The 18,191-nt window shown below is 35.2% G+C and overlaps 1 protein-coding gene across 1 annotated transcript in view; it reads left to right on the plus strand.

The window, feature by feature from the left end:
• Window positions 1–17,749, plus strand: part of LOC129224165 (trafficking protein particle complex subunit 8-like) — a 92,323-nt gene extending 74,574 nt beyond the window's left edge. Inside the window, exons 25-29 of the mRNA XM_054858582.1 lie at window positions 1,650–1,751; window positions 3,768–3,916; window positions 7,313–7,402; window positions 11,455–11,472; window positions 16,645–17,749. Of these exons, the coding sequence (XP_054714557.1) occupies window positions 1,650–1,751; window positions 3,768–3,916; window positions 7,313–7,402; window positions 11,455–11,472; window positions 16,645–16,882 (597 nt within the window). The 3' untranslated portion in view covers window positions 16,883–17,749. The remainder of the gene's footprint in view (window positions 1–1,649; window positions 1,752–3,767; window positions 3,917–7,312; window positions 7,403–11,454; window positions 11,473–16,644) is intronic.
• Window positions 17,750–18,191: the final 442 nt, after the last annotated feature.

Consider the following 18,191-nt stretch of genomic DNA (forward strand, 5'->3'; position numbering starts at 1 on the left):
TTTTTCCCCCCAAAAAAGTAATTAAAAAAATCACTCAATCTGTTGATTTCAACAATTCTTATCTTAATTTGGAAAATTTTATTAAAGTTTTTGCATCTTATAGCCAAGAATCTCATACCTGAATTTTTTTTTATTACTATTTTTTTATATGAAATATGAACTATTTATGTTACATGAACTATAAAATCTGAAGCTTTTTTTCTGCTGTAGCAAATAGTAAGTTTTTTTTATTGTATTTTATTATTAAGTTCTTTTTCTGCTTTTACCTCCTAAAAATCTTGGACAATGATATGTTATTTTTTTATTTAGGTTTTAATTTTTACTTAATCTTACAATTTGGTTTTACTATATAGTTACAGCATCAAAAATTAGCATTATATATGTCTAAAACATCAAACAAACTAAGCGCTAACATTTTGGTGTCGCGAAATGGAGCCACGTGCTTTTCAGTCCTGGCCAATTTTTAGAGTGGCACCCATGTAGTTGTTATAATAATGTGACATGTGACAAGAGGAGTAGTAAGTTGAAGTGTGACACTTTGTGACAAAGGGGAAGGGAGTCAAATATATTGAAAACACAAAGTAACATCACTTAAGGTTAGCCCATTAGTAATCTTTCAAAATCTCATTTTACTCCTTCAAAACTCCTCCAAAACTCCTTCATTTTGTTTCTGAAATTGAGTACGAACCCTGCTCACATCATAATTATGTATACAAATTCTTTTGTTTAAAATACAGATGGGGGTTGACATTTGCTGGAACCATAGACTAATAATAAGAGTAGACCGAGCTATGGCAACCCTTTTGCTGCTCATAAAGCAAACCATGTGACTGGTGGATATCCTAGCAACAGCGGGCGTTGATCGAAGCAGACGATCAACGCCCGCGAGAAATAAAATAAATAGAATTGATGGAACACGGAAGAATGAGCTTTTATGGAGTCTGATTTGTAAATTTGTTATTCTAAGTTGTAAATATTTTGTTAACATAGTGAGTTTTTCGTTTAGATAGTATTGTGCATTTTATTTAGTCAATTTCAATGACTCTGTAAGCAATTAAAGATGCAAGTGTCCAAAACGAATTGGCAAACGATAAGATTTTTACCTATAATTTCAATTTAAGATACCGATTAGGACATTTTTGCGTTAACGCAAAACGTTTACGCCATTAAGTTCACGCCAACGCTGACGTAGCAGTTCCAAATGAAATAAAAGTTACTGAAAACTGATCAAAAACTAATTACTAATGTCAAAATAATGCATAACTAAAAGAAAAACAGTTCAATCTCTGCACCTGGAAAAAAATTATGATAAAAATACATTACGTCTTAAAATACATGTCGAGTGCCAAACTATAGATAATGTTGCCATCTAGCAACCATGCTGCCAAAGTTTTCGCCAAGCCTTTCCACCAGTCACATGATGCATCCATGAACCTTTTTTTTTCATCAGCAAGTCTGAGAAAGCTCGGTCTACTCTTATTATTAGTCTATGGCTGGAACAGTCTAAGGTGGACACAGTATATAAGTCCTATTTTGTTGCATTATAATGCGTTGTATTTTGTGAGCACAGGTATATGCAAACTTTGTTTGAAGTTAAATTTTTGCTGTAACAGTTTGTAAGATGGTTGTATCTTCCCTCTTTTCTGTAGGCAAAAGTCTCGAGGAATGGTAAAGACGTTATCATTACTGGTCAGCATCATGTACCAATCCAAAATCTAGTGCCATCTTCAGTGCCAGTCAAGTCCCCTTCTGTGGATGTAAGAATTTTGCGGATTAAGTTATTGTTATTGCATTTTAAATTAGGTTGTCAAGTTAGTTATTGCTTACTAAGTTATTTTGTGAAAGCTTTAAATCTTGGGAACTAAAGGCTTCAAAGTTGTAGTTTTGTTTTACTATCATTCGCAATAGCAGGGACGATAATTGTCCTCTTTTTTGAGATCTTTTCCTAAATTTCTCCTTTATTACGATCTTTACCTTAATTCTACTTTTATTATTATTTTACAAGATTTTTTTTAAAATCGGAATTGCTGCAATTTTATGATAAAAAGGTAAAAATGTGTCACAGAAGCAAACTCCCAAATATTTTTGCTGAGCAGTGCTGACTGCAAGATTTGTTTGTTGAAATAAAACCAAGTTAATCAAAATGGGGTATTTGAGAAAAAACTTTTCCTTTTTATTATTTCACGTTATGTTATCATTATGCTGTAATTTATATTTCTATGTATGATTAAAATAATATTATTACCTTTTATTTAAATCAAAATAATTTGGACATACAACATGATAAAGCTTTTGGAATGATGAAATGAAAAAAAATTACCCTTTAAATATCGATTCTCAAAGAAATATATCATTTAGATAGAAAATCTTTAATTATAATATTTTTTCATCTTTTTTTTTTCGTGTTTTTATGCTTTGGAATTAGGGATTGGAATAGCATACTAAAAATTCAATACTGCTATTCGGTATTTTTTAAAGCGTGATACCGGAATACCAGTATTAGAAATTTCTCAAAAAATATTCAAAAGCATTTTGTTTCGTTGACATATTTTATAATTTTGTGCGAAAATTGTATTGCAGTATACTCCCGATTATCCGTGCTAATCACCGGACGTCGTCGCACGGATAATCGAAAAAAACAGATAATCCGAAAAATCATTTAAGGAATATGCAGGGTAACTATTTAAGGGGAAATTAGAAAAACTAAATAATATATATACGTACTCACACAAACCAGGAACTTTTTTTCGAAATTTATTGCTTAAGAAATCGGTGATACATTTTTGTTTTCTTTGTTTGTTTAAACTGTTGCGTATGTACGTACGATTTTTTCTTACTGCAATTATTTATCCGTAATTGTAGCTTCTTTCACTCATGTAATCAAATGTTCCACAGATTGTACAACAGTAGAATGTGAAATTGTATATTCTTCATGTTCTTCATCTTTGTTTTTTTTTCGGTATCATCACTTGCGTTTGATTCAGTAACAAGTTCAATGATATTTTTGTCAGTTAGACATTGAAATCCTGATTCCCATTCGTCACTTTTAAACCACTATTCGACATTTTGAGCGTCAACTGATTCGAAACCTTCGATTTCTTTAACTTCCTCAATGATGTTATCGATATTATCTTCGGCAATCGAAGATGATTCTTCATCCAATGACTCTTGTGGCAAGAGTTTTCTCCAAGATTGTGCAAGGGTAACCGGTTTTACCTTTGACCACCATGCAGCTGCTATACCATGCACTGCATCCAATAATGAATACTGCTTCCAAAAGTTTGTAAGCGTTACAATCTTGTGGATCAAGTTTTTTAAAAGTTCAGCTCTGTACAGTCATTTCATTGACGCAATTACACCTTGATCCATGGGTTGTATTAAAGATGTGACATTTGGAGGGAGAAATTTACCTCTGTGCACGGATAGTAGGGTACGCTTTGTCTTACTTTGATTTTAGCGCCTGAAAGAAGCTTTTAAAAAGTGTGATTTCGAAATGATGCACGGATAATCTGCAAACGGATAATCCGCACACGGAAAATCGAGAGTATACTGTATTTATGAAAACATATTATAAACACATATAAAATGAAGGAACAAATGTCATAAAGAATGCACTAGGTCTGATTTTGATGCGACACACAGACACAGAAACAACTCCTTTCTATTCTGTTGGCCATTTTGTTAAAAAATGTTTGAATGTGACTGTGAATTAAATTTGATTGGTTAAATTTTTCGAGTGGTTGTATGTATTTCTTTCATTGATCTAGCAGGTGGCTGACATCGCATTGCAACCACCGGAGACAGAAGTAGAACAACTTCAACAGAACCATGTGCCTTCTGAACTGATGATAACATCAATGTTGCAGTGTTCGTTGAATCATCCTTTTAGTGTACAGCATAATTTTACAGTCAAAAAGTAAGTTGAAAGTGACTTATTTGTATCCGTAGACCCTATAAAATTCATATTGTTCAATTCTAAGGAGAAACCTAGTTTTCATTTTTGCTGGGACAAGTATTTTAGATCTGGATTTCAACTGAAAGATAATTTAAGTTGAAGTTTTCCTTGGGGATTTCACAAGATTTTTGAGATTTAGTTTATTTATTTCAAACTCCAATATTTGCATTTTGAATCATTTTTAATGTGTTTTATAGTTTTGTCAAAAAATTTGCCAGGCCCTGTCACAGCTCCAGCCACATTTAGACTCTTTTTCAAAAGCAGTTGTATTAACGGACTCAAAGGCTGCACTCCAAGCTATCGATACACCTAGCCACTCCCGAACTTTAACCACCGATAATTGTTTGAAGCTCCTTAACCGGCTTGCCAGAAATAATAAGACAGTTGTTCTTCGGTGGATTCCGGCCCACTGTGGAATCCAAGGTAATAAGATGGCCGATTTTTTGGCCAAAAAGGGAGCATCTTTTCTTCAGAGAACCAATCCTAAGCTTCCATTTAGTAACATCAAAAGCTTAATAAAGAAAATCTTTAAAGACACTTTTCACGAGGAACTCAAAAATCGCAACAGCAATAAACCATGGTTTGAGCTGATTCTGAATGTCCCTAATTGACCTAGGATGAAATCTGTCACCATGTTTCGTTTATTATCTGGCCATGATTGCCTACGAAAACATCTCTGTTGTATCAACGTGGTTCCTGACCCTTTCTGCACTTTGTGTGATCTCTACGAAGTCATGGACATGCCTCATTTGTCCAGATGTCCTGCTCTCCCTCGGACATCCATCTGGGAACGCTATTGAATTGTTTGTTTTCATTTATAGTTTTGTTGTTATCCTTTTGATATTCAACTGTCTTTAAATGTGCCATTGGAAAAAAAAATAGTTTTGTCAAATCTTCCCTTAATTTGGTAGTTGCTTTAAGGCTTTTTGACTTTAAGTCATCTTAAAATTTATTACACAAAATTTGCAGTTTTCAACCATTTTTTGCCTTGATTAAAATTTGAGTATTTTGAATAAAACATTTTGTGATTAATGCAAGTGTAGTAAAAAAAAAGAGTTGAATGAAATGTGCTGAGAATTCCTTTTAAAAACCAGAGGATATTTGTTCAAACCTATGCTTACTACCAAACGGCATAACCTTGAGGGTCGCAGATCCGGACGAAGTTCTTGATTTAGGTCAGTTCGCACTAGATATGAAGCCAAGTAATGTGGTTTGACTGCATAGGCCCTAGTTCGGCTGCAACCGGGGTCCTAAGTTGCTAGTTGAATCCAGAAAAGCAATGGCTTTTCATTTGAAATCAAGCTTTTTTACCCTTTTCTTACGATTGCATTGCAGTATGAGCCAACCGAATGCATTCACAATCTTTACTAATAATGAAGTTGAAAGTCTCTGTGCCTGGAGGTCCGGAGGTTTAGTCAAGAGAAATGTTGCGTAGTTGTGCCATCTATGGTAAATAAGTTTCGGCTATCTGTTTTCACTAAAATGTAAGTCAGACGAGTCTTCTTTATCTTTACTAATAATAAAGCTGAAAGTCTCTCTGTCTGGATGTCAGGAGGATGTCTGGATGTCTGGATCTCTGTGACGCGCATAGCGTCTAGACCGTTCGGCAGATTTTCATGAAATTTGGCAAAAAGTCAGTTTGTAGCAGTGGGGAGTGCACCTCAAAGCGATTTTTCGAAAACTCGATGTGGTTCTTTTTCTATTCCAATTTTGAGAACAAAACTATCATAAGATGGACGAGTAAATTAAGAAATTGTCATAACGTGGAACCGTAACATGGGCACAAGCCAATTGGCAAGATACGAAATTATCATAACATGGAACCGTAAGATGGGTACAAGCCAATTGGCGAGAAAATTCACCATACATTATTTGTAAATATACAGGCGAACCATAAGACCTTTTAAGTTTTCTATTATGGGCAAAGCCTTGCGGGTACCACTAGTATAGAATAAATCCCCTCCTCCTGCATTGAACTGACAGGAGATGCGGGCAAATACTGTGGTAAAGTTCCAATTCCATTGGAAATGCCGTTGCAATTCCAGAGTCTTGGAACTCAGTCTGGTTCAGACGGCAAAAAAACTTGAGGGTAATGAATCTGGAAAATTCCTGAATTGGGGTCAATTTGTACTAGGTATGAGCCCAGGTAAAATAGTTCAGTTGCAAGGAGGGTCTAAATTTGCTTACTTGGTTCTAGAACTACAGGGGCATTCCACGGTATTTTGGACATTATGTAGAGTCCGTAACGTGACCTTTTTTTGCCATAACTTTTTAATTTACCATTTGATTTGCAAATTATTTTAATTTGAGCTGGTGTGTTGGTAGGAAAAGATCAAAATAAAATAATATGCTAATCAAACAGTAAGTTAAAAAGTTATGGCAAAAAAGGTCACGTTACGGACTCTACATAAATGTCAAAAATACCTTGGAATGCCCCTACAACAAGGGCACCCATGTGCAAAATTGTAAGGGGGGGGGGGCTCAGATATTTTCCGCATGGGTTAGGTGGGTATTTTCTCCATGGAAATGGATTTCAGGGCAGATTAGAGTCATTAAAATATTTCATTTTTAATAACTTATTCATTAATGGCTGGAGAATAAATGTTTTTACATTTTGCAAAGAAAAAAGTACCAAAAGCAAGGAAGCTCTAATTTCAAATGGGGGGTTCAAGCCCCCCTTGCCCCCCTATATATGCGCCCTTGAACGACGATACCGTTGTTGTTGAAATTTGAAGCTTTGGCACAATGTTTGCTCTCTTAACATCTTTCACGTCTTTTGTTAGTTCAATGTTGGGGAGGGGGAATTTATTCTATATTATGAATGCATTCAATTGCGTGATACTGTAATAAAGTGGAAAAAAACTTCATTGGAAAAACAATTACTTTTCTGGAGTTAAATTGGCAACTTTGGACTCCCATTGGGGCCAAACTAGGACCTATGCAGTCAAACCAATTTACCCGGGTTCAAATCTAGCGCAAATTGACCTATATCTGGAATTTCGGCAAGATCCGTGACCCTCTAAGTCATGCCGTTCGGTAGTTAGCAGAATTTGTTTTTGTGTATGTTGCTGCGTATAGTGTGCTGAAAATTATTGATAACTCAAAGTCAAAGTACTTGCTTTGAATTTCTTTATTTTGATAGCTAATAATCTAAAAATATATTTCGATAAAAGTGCTAAATTTGTATCTTTAAATGTGACTCAATAATTTACCTAACCCTCTTTAAATTTAACTTCAGTTTTCATATTAATGCATCAGAATGTTTGAGTGTAAAGTTGTTAATTCAACTTAGTGTACAGTTGATTGTGTATGTAGCTGTTTATGATCTCTGTTTTTTTTTTTTCCTTCTTTTTACAGGACAGTTATAGTTCCTGTTGACTTTATTATTCGTAGCACAAGTGATGTTGAAATATCTGTAGTCTTAGATAATGCATCTCAGCATGATAGGTTTGTTTCTTGCCTTATCTCTTTCTTTTTTGCTTATTCGCTTACTTTTTTTTTTTTTTAGATTACTGTTGAAAGGGAGGGGGGGGGGAGGCATCTGTCATATGTTATTTAAGTTTCCTCAAAATGTTTTCATTTTATAAGAAAAAAAATAAAGTTAAAGGTTGATCTAAGAGATTAAAATACAATTGTTATTTAAAAATCAAATATAGTAAAATCACCTAATGTAATGCATAATTAATTTATTCTAATGCTTAGCCTTATCATGTAGTATCATATTATATTGCCCACATTATTTTTTACATAAAAATTTCCCTCTCGAAGTGTCCATATATGATATCGCACTTTTTTCGTCTACTTTGCCCCCCCCCCCGCCCCCTTTGCCAATAAGTGTCACATTTTACCTTAGTCTCTTCCAGGCCCCACATTTAAAATTTTTTCAGGTGAAATAATGATATGTACTCAATGCATATTATATTGACAAAACACAAACAACGCCTATGTTTTTGTAAATACATTGATTTCTTGATGCCAGGGGGAGGGGGTCAAATGCTCCCTCTAGCATCCCTAAATGACCCCCCTCACCCTTCCCCTTCCTTGCTCATGTCATGCTGTTTTTGCATAAGCATAATGTTATTTGTAAAAAAAATTGTGATGTCACACTTTTTGTTATCCCTCTCTCCATCCTCCTGGTTACAAACTGTCAAAACTCCCCTTTCAAAGTGTGACATCGTTTGTGGGTGACCCCCCCCCCTTTTTTTTTTGTATTTTTACGGATAAAAACAAAATTTGAATTTGTGTATGTACAGGGCCGGATTTGGAAGTGTGGAGGCCCCGGGGCAACGAAGGAGTGGAGGCCCCTAATCAGGGTTCGAAAAGATCATATTTTGGAAAATATCCGATACTTTGATATATATCCGAATATTTTGATATATATGTATATATCCGATATTTTCAACCGGTGAAAGTTAAGATATTTTGTAAAAATTTTACTGTGGGAACCACTTTGTTGTGGAGGCCCTGGGGCAGTAGCCCTGCCTTCCCTTCCCTAAATCTGGCCCTGTGTATGTAAAAAAAGAGCATTAAAAAGAATAACAAGCTTGATCTTAAATGTTTTTGCTGAAATATAAAAAAAAAACATTAGTAATATAAAAAATTTTAGGCTAAAATCTTTCTCTAAAGGTTCTACTTGATTAGATGTTATTATTATTGTTTTCTTGAAGTTTTTTTTGGAAAAAAAAACATTGTGACACAATTTTTCAAACATTAATAGTGTTACATGTATTGAATTACTTAATTCAACTGAACCAAAATTGCTTAACGATTGTCTAACAAATCATGTTTATTAGTTGTAATGTCTGTATCTTTTCATGCGTCCTCGTTCTTCTCATTTATAACATGACTCGATTGTGCTGCGTTACTACCATCAATGGTAAGAACTAACGCACGTAAATGAAATACCATGCAATCTATGAGAGCACTCATATGCTGATGCGCATTCATATCAATGCAGCATTTTGGTATGTTACTTCCTGATGCAATGCAATCAAGTCACAAACATAATCTCATAGATAGCTTGGTATTTCACTAACATGCATTGTATGATGCTTGTCTGTTCAATTTAGGTAATTTTTAAACTGATACAGAAGAACATCTTATTTAAAATAATTCTTCTTTTATTTACATTATGTACAAATGTCGCTTCTTGGCCAGCAAACAACTGAAGAGAATATAATATAAGTTTTGATTGAATATAATGTATTAAATTAAGGTTGTTAATACAAAATCATAGTCCTTGGACGTTATACAGAATAAATGAAAAGCTACTTTCTGGTGGTTCCAGTCCGTGGTATGAAGAATATGTACTGTTGAGGTTGACTTGTTCCCGAACTAAAATAGAAGGGCCGGTTCTGATCCAGCGACCTATGGATTATGCGCTTATAGCGGTTTACAGGAAAGACCTCGACACAGTCTACTCAACTACTGACCGATGTATGAACGAACTGGCGACGACAACACTCATAGCGCAACTCGCGCTTTTAACCAGTTCACGCCGTATGACGTATAACTTCCTCATTTGCATTTTGTTGGATGGGAAGGTATGATTAAAACTAACTCTTACCCAAACAACGTAATACATTTAGCAGAGTGTGAAATTCGAGTTCGTGAATCAGTATGATTGAAGACAAATAGCTCAGTAAACATCAATTAATTTATTAAGAGATAAAAACAAAGTATATGGCTTTAACAAAAAGTAAATAAGAATAAGTATACCATTATTGCAAATACCGCGTTGACCTAGACTAATAAGTAATTAACAATTGACCCGACTATCGTTCATGAGGAACAAAGTCTTCAATGGACAAACGTCATACTACTTTAATTAAACAAAAAGGCTAACAGCCTAAGCTTGCTGAACAAACAGCAAGTTGACTTGCCTGACATGAGCCAACGGGTCTAGGCTGTGCAAGAAGTGAGAGAGAGATCAACTGATAACAGCTTCGCTTATATTCAGAATCTCGTTAGCATATCTTCACTTCAATGCTACCTGATCGTGATCTTCAGCGGCCAAGCCCAAAGCGTGTGCACATGACGTCACTTGTTCTAGAAGGATCGACGCCAAAGTAGTCACGTCATGGGCATCGCCCACTACACGTGCCGTTCTCTATTCCAAAACTAGTTACGTCACGGATTCTAGCGTTCGTTAAGGAACAAGGATATGCAACATGCAAATATCTAAAGGTTATCTAACATGAAAAATAATGATAATAAACCTTCACTTAGATTGACATACTATGTCTATCATATTTCGGGGCGGGGACTCTCCACGCATTACTTCTATACAGGGCCGGATTTGGAAGTGTGAAGACTCCGGGGCGACGTAGGAGTGGAGGCCCCTAATCAGGGTTCGAAAAGATCATCATAATTTCGAAAATATCCGATACTTTGATATATATCCAAATATTTTGATATATATATGTATATATGCGATTTTTGACCCGTGAAAGTTATGATATTTTGTAAAAATTGTATTGTGGGGCCCATATGTTGTGGAGACCCAGGGGCAGTAGCCCCGCCTGCCCTGCCCTAAATCCGGCCTTGCTTCTACACATCAGGTATTCTAACGCAGTGCAATTGCACGAGGTGAACAGGCCCTAATAGTATACTGTGTAAAATACCATTTGCAATGTTTGATGTTTAACGACTGGTTTAGAAATTGTTGCTATATTCCATGGACTAGGAGGATTTACAAAATATTGTTATTATCTTTGTTCATGAGAAAGTAGAGGGTCTCCCCCCCCCACCCAAAAAATGTTACGTAGTTAAACATTAGCTGAAAAACCTTGATTTTGTTTGAGGTGAATCAAATGTCAAATATGAATCTCTTATTCCGCTAGAAAATTCCATTATCTCACTCTTCCGCATAAAACTGGCTTGGATATAAAATTTTATCAAAGAGATATGATATAAATAATGCAGAAATTTTTTATTTGAAAAGTTTTTCTCGAAATTAAGCTATGCTAAATTGGAAGAAGGCTTTTTTTTCGGTCCACCAATAAGAAAATTTATAAGTAACAATGAAATCGGAAAAAATCGTAGATGGAACGAACTAGCTTACCTTGTAGCGTCTATGACATCTGAAAACCCAAACTGTTACACACATTGCTAGATTTATAAAATCAATAATTAATTTTTAAAAACAGATATTAATTTTACTGCGCATGTATTTGTTTTATAAGTGTTTGTAAAATTAGATAATATTAACAAATGTTTAATTTTTTGATACTGAGCTAAATGAAAAAGAACTTAGGAAAGGAAAAAATAAAGTAAAAGTGTCATACATGTTTCAGTGTAATTGCCCTATTTTGGGATACAGTACCCGCCACTAATAAAATCACTGGATTATAAAATCAGCCGCTTTTTAAAATCAAATCTAGAAGAATAGAATCATTGCAATACCAAAACATGTTAAAACCATCCTTTAATAAAATCACTATCGCCGTTTTATAAAATCAAAATTTTGGGCATCGTACGTAAAAAAAATCATAAAGAAGAACCATAAATAGTACGGTGCAAATAGACCGAAAAAAGGCCTAACCTCAACATCCAAAGTAAAAGTTTCCCGTCAACTCCAATTTGTTGTATACTGACCACATATTGTTTGGTAAAAAGTTACACCATTTTCAGCATCGGGTTTTGGGGAGAGGGGGAGGAAGAAGTTGGTAAATTAGTAGTTTTTATCAGTTTTTCCGAAATATTTAGAAAACTATGGTGTTTAGCGCAAAAAGTGCAAATAATCTACACTAAATTACGAACAAAATGGTCCTAAACATTATTTTGTTAAGTGAACGGTTGCAGAGTTACGATAGATGAAAAATAGAAATTTTTTGTATTTTTTTAGATTTTTCGGAAAAAAAAATTCATTATCATTCTGGAAACTAATTTTTTGTATGAGGATTGTTTTGTAAAAGCAAATTGCGATTTATGGGGCCGGTGGTATGTTTGTGATTAGCCCTTGAAGGAACGACAACCTCACCACCTACTCAAGGGGCTCTACTTTTAAGGGAAAAGAAGCATTCATGGACCGTGGTTATATAAATCTGCGGCACGGAGAAACCCAAACTTTCTCTAGACAATGCCGCAAAAAGAATGAATATATTTTAAACATAGATGATTTTAAATTATAAAAATTCATAACAATTATGATTTATAGTTATATCATTTTTAATAATAATATTTTTATAAGTGCAGCTTTTGAAGTTTTTTCTTTAGAAAATAGGCATATTTGCCTGTATATTGCAACCATATTTTATCAAACTTTTTGACGTTCGTAAACTGAGTTCAATACTAATATTTAATAAAAATGTAGAACGTTGAATGCGCCCTATTGTGATGTAAAGTATTCACAAGGATTTATTCCTCTTCAAGCATACCACCGTCCTTTTCTTGATCTTCGTCTATGATATTAGTGCCCCTGTTATTACTTCCTAGACCTGAGCAATTACTGCACATGCTTGAGCAGTTTAGACCACTACTTCTGCACTCGCAGTTATGGACGCATTCAGCTTTTTAAACGCGCACTATGAGGGAAAGTAATTCCTAGGGAGTTGCAGAAGGTATTGTTATAATTGGTCTCAGGCATTCACCAATCTTCTTCCACCCCCACTGGAGGTAAATTCTTTTTCTCATCCAGCCGCTGCTGAACCTGGTGGTAGGTTCTATATGAAGGCTGCCTGGTAGCTGTTGAAGTGAGGGTGGTAAGCCAACTTGTGAACAATGAATGTATGGGCTGCTTTGCAATAGCCTGCAAGTACCACTGGTAGCGATCTTCAGTATTCTTTGCTCCAAACATCGCAAGAAAGAAATACTTTCCTGCGTCAGCCACCGCACTGGGGTCAGCTTTGGAATCGTCAAAGATTTAGAAGCTTCGTACGAAGAGCGTTGTTAGCTTACACCTTCCAATACGGTGAAATGTTTCTCTTCTTGTAGAAAGATGGTACATTGTCACATCCTGTGAAGGGGTATATTGCAAAGAGTACACCTTTCATATCTCCAATGCTTCGCTGAATGTCCGAAACAGTGCACACCTTCTCCTGCTGATTGCCTTTCTTTGGTACCACCATTTTCAATTTGTTTTCTGATGGTGTGTAAACATTCAACAAGACTAGTAAGTCCATGTCATCACCGATCACACAAGCTTCAACTCCATTCTTAGCTTTATCGATCGCTGTTAAAGCTATAAATAAGTCATCGTCACCCGATGCTTGATAAACTGTGCAACCGCTCTTTGCAAGTACATTGTCAAGAGAGAAATTAGGCCCATTTTGTTCTTAGTGTTAGCTAGAAATTCACTTGGGTTGATAGTTACATCGATTGAGTCTTTAACTTTGACTTTAATTTTAGTAGTAGAACGTGATCTACATAATTGTTCTTCATCTTTTGTGGTTCCTTGCTCGTATTCATCAAAAACAAGTTGCTGGCCTATAATGAGCAATTACGGAATTTATGTATTGCTCGTAAATCTGTCTGAAGGTAGCTGGGAAACGTCGGAAAACACGATGAAAAAGGTGATCTTCATCAATGATATAGAACGCTTTTTCTAAATAAGGGGTGACCGATGATTCATTTGAATCTGGAACCAAAACAGACACAACTAGGAGATTTGCTCCCCTTTCTTATCAAGCCTGATTCGTCGAACAAGGGTGGAGGATATGCACGTAATTCGGATTAAAATAAAGTCGAGCCCGCTTATTAGAATATCGGTTAAAAGAATATCCCGCTTAATATAATACATTTTCAATGTACCAAACCAATGTAATGTGGTTATTTTTATCTTGGTTTTTGGAATATCCCGCTTATTAGAATATTTTTTCGTGGCAAAATGGCTCTTCACTTAAGTGGGTTCGACAGTATTTCATAGTCTCTCATATTTTCTTACCGTGCACACCATCCGATGTGAAAGAGTATTAGGACGTGGACGTGGACTCATGTAAAATTTTTTGAAGGCAGTGTGAAATTTTCTGAAACTATGAGGAAGCTCGACCCTTCTCCCTCCCCAGTAAACTCTTCAAATATGCATACAAAAATCATTTAAATCGTTAATGAAAATTATTTTTAAAGTTTTTTTTTTTTTTAAATAATTTTTCAGTTTAAGAATGTGTTGTCAACCCAAAAGTTTTGGAAATTTCTGAATTTCTGATCACAAACACCCCTGGTATTAGGGTTCACATACAGTGGTGTTGTTAATTATCATAGACTTGGTAATAGAGGCTAGAGACTGAACAGCTAACTTTCTTTTCAAGTGTATCTCTGGATGTTTTGTTCTCAATCTTTTTTGAAGCTAGTAGTCTAACTTCAAGTGCTTTATCACAGTTCACGCCAATTGCAGAAAACCGGTTCTCGTTCCCAGTATTTCCACGTTTCTAACCCCATGTGGTGCCTCTGAGTTTCTTTTAGACAAGAATACGATTGTAAAATATTACTTTTTAATAAAATTGTTTAGTTATTTCTGTTTACGTAATAGTTAGAATTGCATTTTCCAAAAAATCTTAAAAATGCGAAAATTTTCTACTTTTACACCCGCCGTAACTCTGGAACCGTTCACTTAACAAAATAATGTTTAGGACCATTTTGTTCGTAATTTAGTGTGGATTATTTTGTATATTGCACTTGTCGCGCTAAACACCATAGTTTTCTAAATATTTCAGAAAGACTGATAAAAACTACTAATTTACCAACTTCTCCCCCCCTCCCCCCAAAACCTGACGCTGAAAACGGTGCAACTTTTTACCAAACAATATATGGACAGTTACAGTATACAACAATTTGGAGTTGACGGGAAACTTTTACTTTGGATGTTGAGGTTCATGTCTAATTGCTCTGTACTAAAAGTGAAGGAATTGGTCTTAGAAGATGAGGAAATCTCAGTGCCAAAATTGCCTCTTCAATGGATGTCAGAAAAGCGCTTGATGGCATACAATGCACTTTAGAGCAAAGAAGAATATATAATGTTGAGCGTTACAAAAGAATTAGTAAACTCGTAAACGGTATTGAGCCTCTACTCTCCAATTCTGTAATTCAACCTGCAATACGCCAATATTTTAAGACCCTTGTGTTAAAGAAAAGAAAAAAAAACCTAATGTTTAGTAAAAATGACAACTGTATTTTGAAATACTTAAAACAAAAATAAATGACGTAATGCATTTTGTTTTTTAAAGTATTTAAACTTCAAAACCTTTCATTTTTTTTAAATGTAGGTATGCCGATTAATAAAATCAGACGCTTTATGAAATCAAATGTCATGAGAACGAATGTGATTGTAATGAGCCACGGTCACTGAACCAAAATATAATGTTTTAGTTATAAACAAAAAGGAAAGGTAGAAAATAAAAATTTAAAGGAAAGGGAAGTGGAATGGCTGGGACAAAAAAGTTTTTTTTTTTTAATTTGTATTCATTCTCCTTTTTTCTGAAAAGAAAAGATGTGACATAGTGGGCATTGAATTTGCAAGACGGCTTTTGAAAATTTTTTGAAAAATAATCCATATACTTTTTACAGGGTTCGTACGGGTCATGGAAATCCTGGAAAGTGATGGAAAAAAAAAAAAAAACAGAATTTCAGACGTGGGAAAGTCATGGAAAATTGAAATTTTTATTGAAAGTCATGGAAATTTATATCAAGTCATGGAAAAATGTCCTGGATAAAGAGAAAGGAACAGTAGCTAAATGTGCTTTAAAAATCTTGAGCACATAAAAGCTATTAAAAGTGGAAAATTGAACGATCCAAAAATCAAATCTTAATTTTGAAATCTCATTGCATCCACTTCTGTCGCAGCCGCTTGCCATTTTTTGCGATGTGATTTTACTGCCTGGACATCACTTATTTTGAATTTTCTGTTATTTTCAACACTTTTTATGTTTCATACTCTGTAGTAGCAAAATTTCACGTTCTTAGCTTTGCCATGCCCACTCAAAAAAATAAAAATAAAAATAAATAAAAAAGCAATTCAATTGCATGCGAGTTTGATTCCATCACTTGTAAGAACTTTATTATTAAATTTATCAGAGTTTATTTTGATTTGTTGAATGTTTTAGAAAATAAAGATCTTAAGTCAAGCGATAGAATACAGAAAAATTTCTCTACTCTCTTTGTGTAACGAGGTCATTAAAATTTTCATTGAAGTCATGAAAAATACAAATACAAATACAAAAGTGACGACCAGTAACAGGCTCTGGGCCCAGCCAGACTGGTCCTAGTCAATTTACAATCCCCAGTGAAGATCAATGGCCCTCTTAAAACTGTCTACTCCTGTGCTCATTACCACCTCTTCCGGTAAGCTGTTCCAAGGTTCCACTACCCTGCTAAAATGATAATTTTTCCTAATATCCATGTTAGCCTGAGATTTAAATAGCTTAAAACAATGACCCCTTGTCCTGTTTTCAGTGCTAAACTTTAGCCCCGTAACATCTTTCGTTTTAATAAATTTAAACAGCTGAATCATGTCCCCTCGGTCTCTTCTTTGCTCAAGACTGTACATTTTTAGCCTTCTAAGCCTGGAATCGTAATCTAAGTGGGAAAGTCCACTTATTAGCCTTGTAGCCCGCCTTTGAACCCCCTGGAAAAATCATGGAATTTTTTCATCCAAATAGAGTATGAACCCTGTTTTTAAACTTTGCTTCTATGACTGTTGCAAGCTCTGATGTCTTTTCCATTTTCCTTTATTGCAGCAGCCTTCCACCCTTCAGTCCAGACGGAGGCTTCGGCAAGATGTCTCGCGGGTTCTCTTGGGTCTCTGGCAGCAGGAGAGAGGTGGCAGTGAAGCCCCACGCCACCATCCACCTCCCCCTGAGGGCGATGTTCTGTGCCCCCGGAACCTACAACTTAAACAGTCTGAACTTACTCGTCAAATTCGGGGAGAGTGCGCAGTGCTTCTACACCCTGCCTGCCTATTTAATAATCATCAATCCATGTGATACCACGTAGCGAACGATTATGTCTAGAACTCGTTTGAACCTTAAGTTCCGTTTGCCGGACTCGCGAGTCCTAGTCTGGCTTCACTTGGTCCGATTCGCTTGACTTTGCATGAATTGCCTTGTTCACTTGGTAATTTCATTGGTAAATCTGGTTTATTTTTAGAATTTTCCACAGTAACAGTAACAATATTTCATGGAGTAAAGAAATTTAAGTTGATAAACTAGGTCTATGTTAAAAAGGACAGGAAATTGAAGCTGGAATTATGGGATATATCAGTGCAAAAATGGGTGGGGTTATGATAATGTGGTCGCTTTGCAAGAAGAATGGTTAGCTACAATCTCGCGAAGGGACCGAATGAAGTAGCTGGTGGATTGGTTTGCATTTTAATTTATATTTCAATGCAATTTCAGAAACATGCTTCATAAACTTGCAAAAATATCTAAGTTTAAATTAACTGCCAATTGAGATTCAGTAATGCAATGTTTTGAATCAAAAATTATCCCAAGATCTTTAGCAAGAAGCTAAGGATCTTAGGATACATCAGTGCTACTTCCGGCTTCAATTTCCTAGTATAACGTGTCCTCTATATTACTCTTTGCAATATTCAATATTTTTTCATTCAACAAACGATGTATCTTATGGCCTACATCCATTACCGAGTCAAATTATTAATCAAATAGTGTTTTTGGGAGTCTTTCAAATTGAATTGTCATATATGGTAGTCGAGTCCAAGTTCTTCATAAGGATCATGCAATGAAACAAGGATCTAACATAAATACCTTTGTGCTGAACCATAAAGTAAGAAAAAAAACGTTAAAAAAAAGCACAAATTTGCCAATTACAGCAGACACGTGTTTCGGCGTTACAGGGAAGGCCTTTTTCAATACAAAAAGTAATGAGCTTATGGATGAAAAGACATCCGACAAAAGCCAAGAGCAGATAAGCATGCAGCTTAAAAGATAAAAATAGCGGATTAGCCAAACACCATTGAGAAAATTATAATCAGGAACCAATAGGAATGCAAGCAAAGGCCAAGAGCTTTCTCTTAGGTACAGTGAACCCAGAAAGAAAGAATTCAATTGGACAAAGATTAAGCCGAAGCTTAAACAAAAAGAAAATAAATGTTGGTAACTGTGAACCGCAAGAAAGGAAAAGCTGAATGGAAGAAAAAAAAAACCACCACCAAATAAAATAAACAGAAACAAAAATATTCGTAAAAAGGAAAAATAAAGATAAATAAAAGAAAAAGGGGGGGGGGGATGGCTAATCTGCTATTTTTATCTTTTAAGCTGCATGTTTATCTGCTCTTGGCTTTTGT

Source organism: Uloborus diversus, chromosome 6, assembly GCF_026930045.1.
Source record: "Uloborus diversus isolate 005 chromosome 6, Udiv.v.3.1, whole genome shotgun sequence".
NCBI lineage: Eukaryota > Metazoa > Arthropoda > Arachnida > Araneae > Uloboridae > Uloborus > Uloborus diversus.